At 36.3% G+C, this 17,659-nt stretch overlaps 1 protein-coding gene across 4 annotated transcripts in view; it reads right to left on the bottom strand.

Annotated features, from left to right (window-relative positions):
* Positions 1-17,659, bottom strand: part of UBE3D (ubiquitin protein ligase E3D) — a 266,630-nt gene that overhangs the window by 235,083 nt on the left and 13,888 nt on the right. For all 4 annotated transcript variants that reach the window (XM_031455976.2, XM_031455975.2, XM_031455974.2 and 1 more), the window contains exons 4-5: positions 13,643-13,874; positions 7,941-8,010 (exon numbers count right to left, since the gene is read on the bottom strand). In XM_031455976.2, the coding sequence (XP_031311836.1) occupies positions 7,941-8,010; positions 13,643-13,874 (302 nt within the window). The remainder of the gene's footprint in view (positions 1-7,940; positions 8,011-13,642; positions 13,875-17,659) is intronic.

Below are 17,659 nucleotides of genomic sequence, written 5' to 3'. Positions count from 1 at the left end.
TGGTGGTTTCAAATTAAGACATTCCAAATTAAATAACTGATATATTGGTACAATTAACATTCAGTAAAACTCTTCCAGAAATGTCTCTGTTTTCAGAAGACAAAGCACTGATGACTACAAGGAGACAGCTCTGAGACTTCAGATAGCTCGGTGTGGTTTCAGAAGAGCATACCGAGGTGCATCTGGTGCAGCAAGATTGCTCACACATACACATGGTTGTAAAAACTAGTCACATGACAGCCAGAGCCAGTGAATCTCAAAACTAGTCATTTGGTTTCCTCATTTCTAGACAGTAGCCAACAAACCTAGGAGTCACTGAGAAAGGTTTTTTAATCACAGTATTCCAAAGCCCATGAACAGAAGCTGTGAATATCACATTAACATTTAGCCAGAATCTCACTGAGTCTATTCATGTTTTTTTTTTTAAACTTTGGGGGGTAATTAGGTTTGTTTGTTTGTTTGTTAACGGAGTTACTGGGGATTGAACCTAGGACCTCGTGAATGACAAGCAAGTACTCTACCAATGAGCTGTACTGTGCCCGCATTAATGTTTAATTCTTACCAAATTTGGTTATCTGACTACTTCATTTACAGAAACATTTAAACAGTAAACTAAATATTTAATAGACATAAATAAATCATTTTGGATTTTTAAAATACCCATAAAAAATGTTCACTCTCACTAGTAACGAAGGAAATGAAAATTAAAATGAAATTTTTAACATCAAATAAATAAAATGTTTTTAAATAATGAGGTGCAGCAGCAACGAAGATATGGAGAAATTAATACGCTTATTTACAGTTTGCTGTCAGAATTGCAAATAAGATTTCTGTAAAGTCATTTGGTGAAGGACTTAAAAATGTGTATGTATTTTGACACCATAATTAAACACCTAAGAATTTATTTCAAAGAAATACTCATAGATATCTGCAAACATTTATTTATTAAGGTGTTCATAATAATATTAACAGAAAAATACTGAAAACAAATTAAATGTCTAAAAATTGAGGATGCTTGGGTTAAACAATTATACATTTAGGCAAGAGAATTTCATGCAGCCATTAAAAACGGTGTGCTCAACATAACATAAAGAAAAAGGCAAAAAAATAAAATCAGTAGTTTAATAGACTATAATACATCTAGAGCCAAGATGATAAATTTACTTCTCCTTGAGGTTCAATTTTCATTTTACTATTTTAAAGTCATGTTATTAGATGCGGAATTGAACTTTTTAACATTACGAAGTGATACTTTCCTCCCAGCTGTTGTTAAACTATAATTCTATAATTCTAATCCCAAAAGGTATTATTGATTTACACAATTAATATTCATTTAGTGTCACCCACATATTTACCACTTTCTTTACTAACCCTTCATGAACTTAGACCTTCTATCTGGGACTGTCTTCTTTCACTTGATATACAGGTAGAATTTCTTTTTGTAAGAAACCAAACCTCGAGAACCGAATTATCCTAGTTTTTGTTTGACAGAGAATCTATTTATCTTTGTCTTGATTCTTTCATATCAGGACAATTTCATCTGATATAAAATCCTAGGCTAACAGTTTTTAACCTTTGTGCACAATGACACTCATTCCACTGTCTCCAACCTCCATTATTGCCGTTCCTTTAAAGGTGATCTGTTATTTACCTTTGGGTGCTTTTAAGATAATCTTTTTATTTTTTTTAACCAAGCACTTTTTTTTCTTTTAATTGAGTTGTAGTCAGTTTACAATGTTGTGTCAATTTCCAGGGTAGAGCACAATTTTTCAGCCATACATGAACATACATTCATTCATTGTCACATTCTTTTTCACTGTGAGCTACCGTAAGATCTTGTATATATTTCCCTGTGCTATACAGTATAATCTTGTTTAATCTATTCTACATATGCCTGTCAGTATCTACAAATTTCTAACTCCCAGTCTGTCCCTTCCCACCCACCTCCCTCTTGGGAACCACAAGTTTGTATTCTGTATCTATGAGTCTGTTTCTGTTTTGTAGTTTTTTTGTCTTTTTGTTTTTTTTTAAGATTCCACATATGAACGATCTCATATGGCATTTTTCTTTCTCTTTCTGGCTTACTTCACTTAGAATGACATTCTCCAGGGACATCCATGTTGCTGCAAATGACATTATGTTGTCATTTTTATGGCTGAGTAGTATTCCATTGTATAAATATACCACTTCTTTCAAGATAATTTGTTTTTTATTTTTCTGCAGTATCACTCTGATACATCTACCTATAGACTTCTTTTTATTTCTCTTACTTGGGCTTCATTTAATCAGAATTCAGTGGACTTCAATCTACAAATTGTTCTTCATCACTTTTGTAAAATTCTCAGCAATTATCTCTTCAAATATTGCTTGTGCTCTATTCTACTTCTTTTTCCCTTCTAGAATTCTGACTAAACATTAGATCTTCTTAGTGTGTTTTATGTCTCTTACTCTCTCTTCTATGTTTTTTGCCTTCTTGTCTCTCTGTGCTGGATTACAGATTTTTCTTCTCATCTATCTTCTATTCATTAACTCTTTCTCCACATTGTACCTAATCTGCTGTTAAACTACCCACTGAGTTTTAAATTTCAATTATACATTTTAGAAGTTCTGTTGTGGATCTTTCCCAAATATGTGTACTGTTATAGCTTCATTTTCCTTTTGATATGTTCAAACCTGTCTTTTATATTGCTAAATATATTAAGTATGGTTGCTTTAGTTTACATCTAGTAATTCCAATAACAGAAGTCTGTTTCTGTTAGTTCTTATTGATGAAAGTCTAGCTTACCTGTGTGCTTATTTATCTTTGGTTGAAGAGTTAGACACTGCACTTGACAAATTATTTGTGGGAATAATATGAGTTTTATAATGAAAAGTATTTTCCTCCAGAGGTGATTTACATTTGATTTTTTGAGGCCTATGGTGTTATGCCTAGTCCAAGGCAGACTAACCAAGTTCAAGATTTGAAATTCCTAAAATCCCAAAAGACTGATACCTGTCTGTAATTCCACAGGGTCGTCCCACTTCTGATCACCTTCACAGTGACGACGTGGTCCTTCTCAGTCTTATATTTTTGTGCAGTCATCTACTAGGTTCCCACTTTTATAGCCTTTGATTTCTGTCCTTACTTCCCAACGTAATCAAAAGTTCTAATTTTATAGAACTGGCAAATTGCAGGGAAAAGGTGGTTTCAATTTTATGCTAACCTCTTTTGAGTTTGCTTTTGTGGTAATTAACCCACATACTTTCCATTTATCTTGCTCTTTATTCCTTCCTCTGGATTCCAATTACCATCTGGTATCTTTCACTTTATCCTGAAGAACTTTCTTTAGCATTGTTTGCAGAGAAGGTCTGTCAGCCATGCCTTATTTCCATCTACTTACATGAAAATGTCCTAATTTTCACTTCATTTATGAAGAATTTTGAGGGATATAGACTTGTGAGTTGACAGGTGTTTTTGTTTTTTCCTCTGTCATTTTGAATATCTCATTTCAGTGTCTTTTGGCTGGCATTACTCCTATAAGAAGTTGGCCTTAATTCCTAATGAAATCCCTATATGTGATGTTTTGTTTTCTCTTGTTACTTTCAAGATTCTCTCTTCATCTTTGGCTTTTACCAGTTTGACTACAGCATGCCTTGGGGAAATGCTCGTTGTGTTTACCCTACTTGAGATTCACTACAATTCTTGGACTCAAAGCTAAAAAAAAATGTTTCACCAAATTTGCCACTATTTCAGCCACTTAAAAAAATTTTTCCCCTGACCCTCTTCTTTTTCTCACCTTCTGAGGTTCCACTTACACATTTATTGAAACAATATTGTTCCACAAATCTCTGACATTCTCTCCATTTTGAGAGGCTTTTTTCTCTCTGTCCTTTGGATTGGTTAATTTCTATTCATCTATCTTCAATTTCAACAATTTTCTTCCTTCTATCATCTCAAATATGAGGTTTAGTTAATCTAGTGAAGTTTCTTTATTACTGTACTTTTTAGCTCTGTAATTACCAATTGATTCTTTCTTTGAAGTTTCCAATTTGTTGGGATTTTCTATTAGTTCACTCAAAAGGTTTTTTTTTCTATTAATTATCTGCCATATTCATAATTAGCTACTTCAAGATCTTTGTTACTTTAATACTTGTGCTTACTCAGTATCTGTTTATTGAGTCCTGCTTTTCCCTTGAGTATGAATCACTCCTTTCTGCTTCTTTGCATGGCTAATCATTTCTGGAAGGAAAGAGGCCACTGTATGTAATACTTTGCAGCAATTCTGGATTTTGTTTTGTCCTTTTAAGGGTTGCTGGTTTACAGGTCAATTAACAAGCTTGGACTTAAACCAAGAAATACATCTTCCTGCAGTGTGTAGTCACTAATGTCTCTGCTCAGTTTTATTTTGTTTAGCCTGACTCCCTTGAGTATTCACGGTTATCGGCATAGTCTGGCTGCCAGAAAATCTGAGGAGAGGTTCTGCTTAAATACCTCAACCTATTAAGGTTTCCACCTTCTACAGCCCAAGTTGTGTGTGCACTGACGAATGCAACCAAAGGCACAACAAATGTTCAGGTCTCCCTAAGCTTTCAGTTCTTAGTGGTCTCCCTGGCATGTATTGATGCATATAGAGCTTAGCCATCAGCCAGAGCTGTGTTAAGAAGTTACCAGCTCAGCCCTTCCACAGCCCTCTTTCTTCCAAAATATTCCTCTTAAATTTCTACTTTCTCCTTTGCTTACCCTAAACCAAATCTCCTATAGATAATAAAGCCATGGGTTTTTCTTGCCCAAGTTGGGGTGGAGTATGGCAATACCTGCAAGCAAAAAGGTCATAAATTTACCTTTCTAATCCAAGGCAATAGCAGTTTTTCATAAATTATCACCTCTCAAATCCTTGTTTCATTTTGGTCATTTTCTAGTAGCTGTTCTTTTGAACTGGTATAGTTTTGCACTTGTTTTCTGCAGAGTAAAACTGTTCATCCCCTTTATGCCACCATTTTTGGAATTGCCATCCTACTAACTTACTTTTCAAGTAGATATGAGTACAGCTCTCTTACAACAGCCCCCACATGCACTCACACATAGTGACCTCCTCATATACTTATGTATCACATCATAAAGATTTTTGGTTAAACCAATATTCAGTGTTCACGTTATTGTGACCATAATGATACCATAGAAGTGCTTCTGTTTTCCTGCAGTGCATAACTGCTTTCTTTTTCATGTGTTTAGCTGTCCAAACACCTTCAGCTAATTTTGCCCATATGATGAAATGGCGTGTCTCAAGATTATTTGTTACATGTGGTCAAACAATTCAAAGAATTTATCAGTTTCAGTGACAACTAAAGAAGTCATCAATACAATTTTCTCTTCCTTGCTTCAACCCAGGCTATCATTCTCTAGGTCTGCTGTACAACCCTGGGCCCTCCTTATCTTGTTCTCTTGTGTTAGATAATGTTCCCCACATTTCATGTTTTCTCCTTTGAGGTTAAATCCCTAGTTTTGATGATACATATCCTATGGTAGATTCCTAAGGAAAATATAACCGAGGTCTATGTTTTGAGACCTTGTATTTCCAAAAATGTATCTGTAATCTTCACACTTGACTGATGGTTTGACTGTGTACAGAATTCTGGGTTGAAAATCTTCTTTCTTCTACATTATGAAGGCACTGCTTCATTGTCTTCTAGCTTTCAACACTGCTGATAAGTAGTTTAGTGCCATTCTAATTCCTAATTCTTTGTACATTTTCTGCTTTTTTCTCTCTAGAAACTTCATCCTTCCTGTCTGGAAATTACTCAGTAATGTGGCTTTAAGTATTTTTCCTTCCACCCCTCCATACACTAGACACTTAGTGGGCCCTTTCAGTCAAAAAATTCAAGCCCTCACTCTGGGAAATACCCTTGTGAAGTGTTCCTAGTATTTTTGTTCTTTGATCATTTCCTACACCCTTTTGTCTCTATTCTCTCTTTCTAGACTTTCTATTAGCTACTTGTAGAATGTCCTAAAAGGTTCAATTCATTCATTCATTCAACAAATATATACTACATACCCAGTATGTGCCAGAGATTACTATGATAAATGAAACAGGCAATGATCCTACCCTCAGGAAAGCTGATTTTTTTAAAATTTTCTTTCTAATTTTCAACCTCTGTTTTTTGGTCCTGATTTCTGAGATAGGTTCTTAATTTTATTTTCCAGTCTTTTGGTTAGTTTCTTTTTAAGCTATTACATCTTTAATTCTACATTCACTGAATTATAGAGGCAACATTATTTCATTACTCCAAGAACATTTATTATTGTTTTTAAAAAGATTTTCTTCTGTCTTATACATAATTTGCTTCTTCTCTGCCCTTATTGTTTACTCGGTCAATTATTTATTTGCTTTGGACTCTTATTATTTGCTGATTCTTGGCAGTCTATTTGTATTTAAGTGTGAAGTAATAAAATGCTGAGAGGAAGCTCTTGGGTGTAGATATAAGGCTTGTTGACAGCAGAATGGCTCAATTTAAGATCATTTGTTTTGTTGAATGACCCCTAGGAAGCACTGTCTGCAAACCTTCTCTCTGGTTAGTACACTTCCATTATTCCAAGAAAGGTCACTCCAGTCTCCTATCATGAGAGTATAAGCACAAGCTGAAAGTGGAGAAGGAGTCTTCGGAATCTTATTGCTCCATAGACAAACTTTGCATTAATCATCCTGCTTTCAGCCCCTGGCCCCTGTTACCTGCTACCTCTAAATTCTGCCCAGTTCTGGAGTTCTGCAGTGAGTACTGGCTCACTCCTTATCCACATGATCTTCTGCAGACACCAAGGCTGCAGCTTCCTCCACACTGCCAAGTGTGTTTCCACACCTTTCTCAAATTTACAGCTTCCAAAAAAATGTTTGCTAACACCTCTCTGTTTGCATCCCTGTTGCCTCCTCTCTGTTTCTCTTTGTCTCTGTGGATGCACTTTTTTTTGTTGTTGTTTTTTTCATTCCTTAACTGACATTTTAACTGGGCTTCAGGGAGGAGAGAGAACAATTAAAAAAAAAAATCAATTCACCTTATTTAACAGGAAGCCATAAAATTTTCTACCTCTTTGCTTAAGGGACTTGCTTTATTCTCCAAAAATGACATTGGGGGTGGCATCCTTTACTACTACTCATTCTTCCCTTTCTGTTTACTCTGAGCAAGTGACTACCTACAAGATTCTAATGATCTTAAAAAACAAACAAAAAATACTACCATCTGCCTTCCCTTGAGTACAACAGTTTCACTTAAATCACATCTTCTAATTAATTATATTAAAACAATTATTCATCACCCACAAAGCTAACACAGCATGCTGTAGCTCTCTAGACATTTTTAAACCATATTTGTAAAGAGTGATGCATTTTAATTAACAGGATTTTCATTATTATATTGTAAAGTGGTGTAACATAGACCTTACGTAAAATATAATTAACACTACTGGGAAAAAGAACAAGGAACAGAATATAAAACTCAGAATGTGCTTTCTTCCATTTCAACAGGTTCTCTGCGCTCCTCCACCCTCCAAGTCTCAAAACGCAGCCCTGAGGCAGACGGCTTCCCCAAAAAGCATCTTCATCATCTCTGGAAACCAGTTTTTCTGGCTGAGGAGCTGTATTAAGAAAAAAGCTCCAATCTTCTTTGAAATAGACCCAAGTACAAACTTTATACTATTGCTTCATATCTACAAAGAAGATAAGAAATACTGAAAATGACCCAACTTCTTAATGATTAAAACTCAATACTAAGTACTTATAACGGTCAAAATATACAAACTTTTTGGCTTATTGGATGACATAATAGTTGATTTCTATTTTTAAAAGCATCAATTCTACAACATATATTAGTCATCTATCTTTCATACATAGTGCCTATAAAATTTCCTTCAACTTTTTTTTTTTAACAAGAAGGCAATCATTTTGGCTTTTTTATTATGAAATTCTTACCTGATGACATGGTCTCTCCCAACATTACCTTGCAACGCTTACAAATTACTTTGGTATTTGCCTTTGGTTTCTGTAGAAGAGAAAAATGTCATTTAAATGTCATTTAGCTTTTCTTAAAAGGAATATATAATTTTAACATAGTCTCTAGAGTATACATTGAACTTTACATTTTATTTTGCCTTCTACTAAATACTGGGAATACATTTAGCTTGTATGCATAATTCACATGCACAGAGATCACTCTCCTCAAGTCTAGAGGCAGAATAATGAACAGAATGATTTTTTCAAACCTAGTCCCTACTTGATAACCTACATGTTGCCAAGCAATCTGAACAAGAAGCATCTTACATTTCTAAAAAGCACCTCCAAACATCCTTAGTATTTAGAATAGGTATATGGTGGGCAACAAAAGTAGAGAGGGTAGGTGACTTGCCCAAACTCATGTGTCTAGAAAACAGAAGAATCAGAACTTGAACTCATATTACTTTATTAGTCCAGTGTAACTTATGTATAAGTAATCTATATTCATAACCACCATCATAAGTGAAAAATATCCAATCCATTCATATAGTTCTATTTTTCCATTTAAGACAAGCATTATACCTGGAAAGAGAGAGAAAGTATGCTGGGACAAATTTCCGAAACATTCTTAAACTCTGAAAAATCCAACTTTATCACTGGGGACACAGATTAAAATAGCTAGCATTCACCTAATTATTAAGCAAACAAAAGACTGTTCTTTTAGATACAGAGAACATACTGGTGGCTATCAGAGGTGGGGTTGGTCGGGATGGGTAAAAGGTACAAACGTCCAGTTATAAAATAAATAAGTCATAGGGCTGTAACATACAGTATGGCCACTACAGTTAATAATACTATACTGCATATTAGAAAGCTGCTGAGAGTAAACCTTAAAAGTTTTCATCACAAGAAAAAAAAATTCTTGTAACTATGTATGGTGATGGATGTTAACTAGACTTATTGTTATGATCATTCTAAAGTACATACAAATAGTGAATCACTATGTTGTACACATGAAGGTAATATAATGTTAACTATGCCTCAACAACAACAAAAAAATCTTACTGACTTGTAGCTTGTTATAAGAGGTTATATTATAAGCAATAGCATAGTGGTTAAGAGCCCAGAGTCTGGGGCCAGACTTCCCAAGTTCAAATCCCAGCTCTGTTATTTACTACATGCATGACTTTGGGCACATCAATTAATCTGTTTTGGTTTCCTCATTTGTAAGATGGAGTTAATAGTAGTGTTAGGCTCACAGAATTGTTTATTAGGATCTAAAAAGGAGTGTTGTAAAGCACTGTCCTGGCTCATAGGTAACAGCTAGGTGGATGTTACATATATAAAATACACTTTTGGCACACATCATTCAAGAAATGGGCAGAAAACCCATTACTTCCCACAAAGGGATCAATTTTTTTGCCTGGATGTGCTGCTAGTAATTGACAGCTGATATCTGAATCCAGGTCCCTTAGATGCTAAAGAGTATGCTTCCTCAGCACTACGCCAAGTGTTCTGCAAAGCAATTCACAGGATCAATTTTATGGGTTACAGTCTGCATTTTTTACAAAATATGAAATACAACAGAACAGAAAATATCACAGTGCTTCAAACATAGGGTAAATGGTGCTTTAAGGAACTTCTATTCAAGGTGTGTCTGTGTCTCTGTGTATGTGTGTATTACCAGATCTTAATGTAAAAAAATTTCTTACTTTAGTTAGAGGTTAAAAAAAGTCAAAAGCCACAGACATAAAAACTAAAGCAAGTGCCTATTTGTTCAGGTCCAGGAAAGGTTATAGGAAGAAGACAGCTTAGAAACCAGGTTTGTTCAACTGTAAAGTTTGGCATTTTGGCAATTTCATATGTTCTTTTTTTCGTTTCATTTTGTTTTGTTTTGTTTTGTTTTGGGGACGGGCTTAGGTTTGTTTATTTATTTTTAATGGAGGTACTGGGGATTGAACCCAGGACCTCATGCATGCTAAGCACACACTCTAGCACTGAGCTATACCCTCCTCCCAGTCTCATGCTTTCTTACAATAAAATCTACCTGTATGGCTCCAAAGTTGTATTAAAGATACTTTTTAAAGAATCTTATTTCATACAAGTTAAATCAGACCATTCTCATTAAATCCTACCAAAAACTAAGGGCTTTACTAAAAACTAACACAGGTATTGGACAAGCAATGCTTCAGAAGAAGGGATTTTTCTATTCGAAGTAGAACATTTTTCGTCAGGTGTTCTGTTATGTATTTCATTTATAATTGCTCTTACAGCACATTTTGCTTTGTCTTTCAATGAAGCAGAAAAAGTGGTTTTTGTTGGTTGGTTTTTAAAATAAAATTTTATGTTTTTAATAGACAGGTAATCAAGATTTTAAAAATCTCATCAATAAAAAAAAACTTAATTAACTCACACAACCAAATGTGTGAATTTTGATTCAAACAGACAGCAGAAGATACTTATAATAAAATTGATAAAATCTGTGTATGACCTGGTCTTGTACCACAAGTAATAACTGTTGATTTTGTCTGGTGTGAAAATGACACTGTGGTTATGTAAAAAAGAAAAAACCATGAAGGAATGAAATGACATAATGTCTGGGATTTGCTTTAAAGGGTTTCAGCAAAAAGAAACTAAAAATAAAAGGGACAGATGAAGCATACTTTATGAATCAAGGTGACTGGTATACTAAAAGTTCATAGTTCTATTCTTTTTACATTTGTGAATGTTTACAAAGTTCAATACACTACTTTGAGAAAATAAAAAAGAGACCCTCAGAGATTTAATGAAGCAAACAAATAACCAATGTCGAAGAATTATTGCTAAGTACCTCAGGGAAGGAAAAAAAAAGGGAAAATTGTTAGTCATACTTACCAGCTATAACATAACCAATGTTCAATTTCATTTGTTCCTCAAAATATAGGATGAAGTCATAAGTATGGCTATACTTTCTACATCTAGAATATTATGAATTTTATAAAAGATCGAGGTGCCATCTTTACTGACCTATTATAAAGATGCAAAATTTTTATTATGTTGGTAGACACAAAAAATATCACAAGAGACAACAACTGTAGGAATAGAGAAACATCCAGCGAATGTCTTTCAAAAACAAAAGGTATTGGGAGGAAGGGTAGAGCTCAACGGTAGAATATGTGCTTAACGTGCACAAGGTGCTGGGTTCAATCCCCAGTACTTCCATTAAAAAACAAATGAATAAAAATAAGTAAATAAATAAATAAATCTAATTACTCCCCGCACCTCCCCCCCAGAAAGTATTTATCACCACATTAGCAGAGGCACAAATAACACACCCTACACTCTGAGGGGGTACTGAAGGGAAGAAACAAACAAAAAGTCCAACACTTACTTATGCTGTTCTTAAAATCTGATCTCTTAAATTAAAATACTATAACACTTATCATTTTCTTAAAGAGAAACTCTGCTTTGTAGTGCGTTTTTCTTGACCCATGCTTAAAGGAAACAACAAAGCAAGTTGTGCCAATGGAACAACCTAACGGGGTGGGAACTCTGCGGAGCAGACATCAAAGACAGACATTGTTGTGGACTAATTAAATCAATATATCTGCGAGATGGCACCGCTGCTCCGAGAGGGGCATTAGCCTCCTGTCCTCGTTTTTATTTTCCTTTGTGTTGTTTCAATTTCTAAGGACCCTTGATATCGTCTCGCCAAAAAAATGCTTCCCAAGAGGCACCATTAGGATGCTGTGTCACCATGTGACATTTCAAAGTCCTGCTAGATGGCTAGACGGGGTGATATGAAAAATAGGTTTTCAATAGCACAGAGCAGCCTGGTTCCCACAGGAGCCTTGAGAGCACTGTTTCAGCAGTCCCTCCAAATTTATGTTACTATTTTGGCCACAGGCATATTCTTTCAACTGCTGCAATACACAATTAAAGTGAAACTTCCATCCAGGCTAAGTTGTAAACAATCTTGGGGGCAGGGTATAGCTCAGTGGTAGAGTGAATGTCTAGCATGCACAAGGTCCTGGGTTAAACCCCCAGTACCTCCATTAAATAAATAAATAAATAAATAAAATAAATTTCCCCACCCCCCCAAAAAAACCCAATCTTGTAAACAGTAGTATTTTTTTTTTTGCCACGGTAGTAATTTCCCAGTCTCCTGGATACTCAAAAACCATAATGTCTGAATACGAAGGGTCTTCCTTTAACACACGGGAAGGTTGTTCATAATTAAGAGAAATTCTTATAAATGGCACTGTATAACTGATAAAAGACATAAGTGTGAAGAAACTATTTCTATACAGAGTGCAGAGCTCATCTGCAAAGGGAAACATGTTTTTTCTCATTTAATCTCTCACTCCTCTTTCACTCACATCTTCCATGTATTTTAAAAACTTTCAGCTTAATCATAAAAAGGAAAGTCAAAACACATAAAAGAGTATTAGTATATAAATTTAGATTAAAATATAATTTTAATATAATCATATTAAATGTAATTATAACATAGGTTTATATTAACTGCTCACCAGTTATCTTTTAAAAATACGTAAGGCTTAAGTACTATCATTTCAAATGAACCATATTTAGGTGAAGGGATGTGTGTTCCTGGTGGAAGATGAGGCACTTACATAATTTAAACTGATCATACCCCAGCCTCGATATTTGACCAACTTCCTTAATCTCCCTCAGAATAGAAAACAGTTCTATAAACCAGCTTACAACCTAAGGGCTGCCTGACTACTGCATATTTCCTAGAGTGGCTCAGTTCTCATTACAGAAATTAAACGAGTTCTAAATGGAATTTAACACACAACAGTTTTATTCCTACCAATAATCAGATGTTAAAATGAAGATTCTCTAGCAATGATTTTCTTTACTTTTTAAATCACATCGGTATTGACTTGCCATCCAGGGAATGATTTTTCACTAAGGCCAAGTCAATGCCATTGATTTTCTTTTAAAATAAGGTAAACCACTTGTTCTCTGCAGTGAGAGGAAATTGCCTTCTCTCTCAAGCAACTTTTATAGCAGGAGCCACCTGACCTCACTTGTCAAGCACTGACTTCCAGCCTGCGGCACAAGCTTTATTTCCACGCCTGAGCTCCTTCATTTCCTCTTTTGCCTTGGTGGCATCTGCTTGTGTGACATCAGCAGAAGTTGAGACTATGGGCAGATAGGGGGAAACACCTAAGCCTAACAGTGTAACAGATAGCCTGCAGCAAAAGAACACTTTTAATGTAAATAGACTAAGAGAACAAAAATGTACATGGATTATGGATTACTGTCCTAGAAACAAGGAAGCAGGGCCTTTTGGTTTGTAAAAAACGGTAACATCCCCAGATCTACGCAGGAAGAAGTCTTCTTTCCTTTCTTCCAGCCCCCAAGGCTGCTTTGGTTTAAGGCCATATGCTCTTCTTATATCAAAAGAGCAGAGCAGAGCAATAGATGGATTTTGGTCTTCAGAACAATGTGTGTAACATGCCCTGAATTAAGAAAAGGTCGCGGCGGGGGTATAGCTCAAGGGGCAGAGCATGCACAAGGTCCTAGGTTCAATCCCCAGTACATCTGTTAAACATATAAATAAACACATAAACCTAATCCCCCTCCACCACCACTCCCAAAAAATCAAAAAGATTAGAGAAGCCAGTTTCTAAGCCAAACCCTAAATGAGCACTTATTTTGAAAAAATACTCAACCAATTTTAAATGGTTCTCAGAAGAAAAACAAGACGTCTCTGCTGGGGCCACTTCAGGTCTTGGCTGTTGCAAATCACTTCTTAAATTCACCAAGAAGAAAGAGTCTCCAGTGAAACAGTCACTCTCCCGTGGATGAAGGGGCTTATTAGCAAAGGGGCTGGGATGACAGCACCACTCTTCAACCAGCGCAGCCCAGTTCTCAGCTGGCAGTGGGAGCACCCTCTGGAGCTTCCTAGTGGAAAGAGGAAAAAGTGTTTTACAGAACAAAACGGATCTGTGACATTCTCTTAATTAAATCAGTATAAAGGATGAAAGAAACTCATTCATCACATTGCTTGCAGTGTTACTTTTCCCCCTGATTACAGTAGCAATATATACTCGTTATAGATAGTTTTGAAAAGGCAGGGAGGTATAAAGCAAATAAAAAGCATTCTTTCCTTACCACCTGAGCACAGGTAACTACTTTGCACAGGATAGTATATTTCCTTGCCATCTTTTTTGTGAGAGACAGTTGTACACATGCACGGAGTCTGGGATCAGAGGATATACACAAACTGTATCTTGTTTTCATTGTTTTATTTAATTATATCATGATTCTTAAGGACTCCATTCTATTCCATAGGTACGCCCAAACTTTTTACATCCTTCCCTCACTCCTAAGATATTTAGGTTTTGAGTTTTTCATTATTAACAGTTTTTCATTATTAACCCTTTGATGAACAGTCTGGTTAGAATATTTGTGTACGCATCTGATTATTTTCTTGGGAAAGAAATCTTACAAATGTGAGATTACAAGCACAAATGATATGCTTATTTTTAAACCCAATTCCCGTATTGATAAATTGCTTTCCAGATCTATAATTCTTCCACTTACCTTCTTCAGAACTGAATACTACCTTTTCCCTATGTAACAGGTGAAAATGTTCTGAAATTGGCAGTTCTTTAATGACTGGTGAGACTGAACTCGCTTTCATATTTACTCACCACTGTGTTTCTTCTGTGGATTGTCATCAATGACTATTTTTCCAATAGGTGTTAGTGTGTTCTTCTTCATTTGGGAAAGTATATTGTATATTAAGAATATCAGTCCTTCATTTAAAATCTGTGACAAATACTTTCCAGTGTTATTGCCTTTAATCTGGTTTACGTGTCTTAAATTTCAAATCATTCAACCCTTTCTTCTGTGATCTCTCCTACTGCTATTTTTTAATCAACTTTTTATGCTGGAGTAATTTTAGGTTTACAGAAAAGTTACAAAGATAGCAAAAACAGTTCTCATACACACTTCACCCAGCTTTCCCCAGCGTTAGCATCTTACGTAATCATGGGAGATTTGTCCAAACTACCGGCTTTTTCTGGATTTCCCTAGTTTTTCCACTAACGTCCTCTTCCTCTGTTCCAGGATCCAACCCACGATAACACTTTGCATTTACTCATCAGGTTTCCCTTGTCTCCTCTGCTCTGCGACAGCCTTTCCTTGTTTTTCAAGACCTTGAGATTTTTGAAGAGTACTGGTCAGGCATTTTACAGAATATCCCTCGGTCTGAGTCTGCCTGGTATCATCTCAAAGTTCGACTGGGGTTATGGGTTTGGGGGAAATCTGCCAGAGAGTAAAGTGTTCTCATTACACCACATCAGAGGGGACACTCTATCAGTATGACTCATCACCAAGGGTGTTAAACTTGATCTCTGGGCTAAGGTGGTTATCTGTTAAGTTCTTGTACTAATAAAGCTCCTACTTCTGCCTCTGCATACACTAATCCTTGGAAGTGAGTCATTAAGTCCAGGCCACACTCAAGGGGAGAGAAATTAAGCTCCACTGTCATTATTTTTTATACTTAGAACATCCTTATACTTAACTAGCCCCTTATATTTGCCATTTTTTGTCTTAATGGTTTTTATTTTTTTCTAGACAGAAATAGACACCTGAGACTTTACCAAGAGGAAAGCCAAACACAGTTTACCCCTATTTAGTCTAAACGGGGAAGATGAGTAGTCTAAGGGAGAAGAAACGTGGGCAGCATGATGAAGAGATTTCAAAATAATTTATCCGGGGGAAAAAAAAAACCCAGAATACAAACATGCTCCTGGTCTTCCTGACACCACAAGCGCCCTGAACGCTTGCTTGCTTCGGCTCCAATCGGCTGGACCAGTTGCCTATTGAGGATCAATTCTGTTTGATCACAGACCTGTTTATGCCACTTATCCATGTTACTTTAGTTACATAATTCAATTCAACAGCATGTAAACCAGGGAAATATGAGTTGCTGTTCCTCCGAAAACTGAAGATTTCAGACTAGAGGAAAGTTAGTTATTAAAAAAAAAAAAATCACTGGTGGAATGTGGGAGGCAGAACTATTAAAAAAAAAAAACTGAGTAGAGTAAAAATCTAGACCAAGTCTGCAGTCAAATTGCTTCAGTGTCTAACTTCTCATTCCACTTTAAAGAAACCCCAAGTGGAAATTACGGATATCAAATTCAGGATGGTTTAAGTGAAAAAAGGTAGAAGAGTCCATAGCAGCAAGCTCATATTCAACAAAAAGTTATTAGTTCCATAATAAAATGCTAGTACATTGATGTACATCTGCATGTTTTACATGAAAATATTTAAGATGCAAATGCATCATTTGTTAATGATTCCCTCATGTGAACCCTTTTTCTTTGATTTCCCCAATCAACAAAGTCTTATAAATGGGCAATTATAACACAGAAGAAGGTAGACATTTAACATTTAATTCCAGAGGACAGAAGAAGGGAACAAGAAAGGCTGATTTCAGTTTAATATAAGCAAGGACATTCCCTTTCAAATTAGGAAATCCTCCACCACTTGCATCATTCAAATTGCTGAGTCTGTTAAGGAGATTAAGAAGTGATTCTCTCAACATGCACTTTCTGCTATGAGTCAGGCATTCTGCTGACACAAAATATTAGTACAGTCTTCTGGCAAGGTATTCACAATCTAATAGGAAATACATACCTATAAATAAGTAATAAAACCATGATATAAATGTTCAAAACCAAGTAGTGGTTCTAAGTTCTTGGGGGGGCTGTGGGGGAAGAAGGGGATGGCTCAAATCCCTTTGAAAATCTGGTGAAAGTTTCAGTCCCATTCTTCAAACATACATTCCCACATGCACACAAAATCTAGGTAATTCAGGGATTCAAAAAACCAATCCATGAATTCAGGGCAACATGTACAAAGAGTTGGGGGGCAATAGAGTGAACACGGATTTCAGAAAAAAGGTAACATCTGAGCTGACCTGTGAAGGATAAAGAGGAGTTCTCCAGGCAATGAAAGGAATTAAGGGCATCACAGGTTTTGGATCTATGAGGACAGGCACCGTGTCTGTTTAACTTGCCACTGTTGTCCTGGTTTCAGGCACAGTGCCTGGCTCATCGTGTAAGTTCTGAAATATTTGTTAAAGGAATGAACTAGCATGTTTTGATGACTGTAACATGTGAGGCCCCTGGCTGGGTCTTCTGCATACTGGGATGAAAGGATTAACACACGTTTTCCCTTGCTTGAGAACCTGACCTTGGGTTTAACCATCTAGACCTGTTACCCTGGAAACCAGGTAGATAGATGGTAGGCATTAATTATAGCTCTAGGCAACACTGATTATGGCAAAAATGATCCTCGACTGGTATACTGCATCTGGGCTACGAGGAAGTTTGAATGAGCTGTAAATATCAGATGAAGGTGCCACGCTTTGGACTTCCCTGAATGCTTCCCTTTGTGGAGAACCCTAGAAACTATGCCAAAGGATTGTCACAAGAGCTACTGGCTGTTTAGGGCATGAGGCTTCTTCTCTGGGGAGCTCCTACACCTGCCTGATATGAATCTTGGGCTTTGCACCCGGAACTGTATCATGCGGGGAGACAGGAGTCCCTGGAGGGGTATGTGAACTGTCATTTGTTTGAACTGCTGCAGGCCCTCTGCTAAAGGGACCTCCTGCTGCCGCCCTGCGGGCAAGAAACGCAGCCTGTGGTAGTGCTGTGAGTCCACGTGTTTAGTGA

Source organism: Camelus dromedarius, chromosome 6, assembly GCF_036321535.1.
Source record: "Camelus dromedarius isolate mCamDro1 chromosome 6, mCamDro1.pat, whole genome shotgun sequence".
Lineage (NCBI taxonomy): Eukaryota > Metazoa > Chordata > Mammalia > Artiodactyla > Camelidae > Camelus > Camelus dromedarius.
Note: the sequence above shows the minus strand (reverse complement) of the source record. Positions and strands in the feature narration are given on the sequence as shown.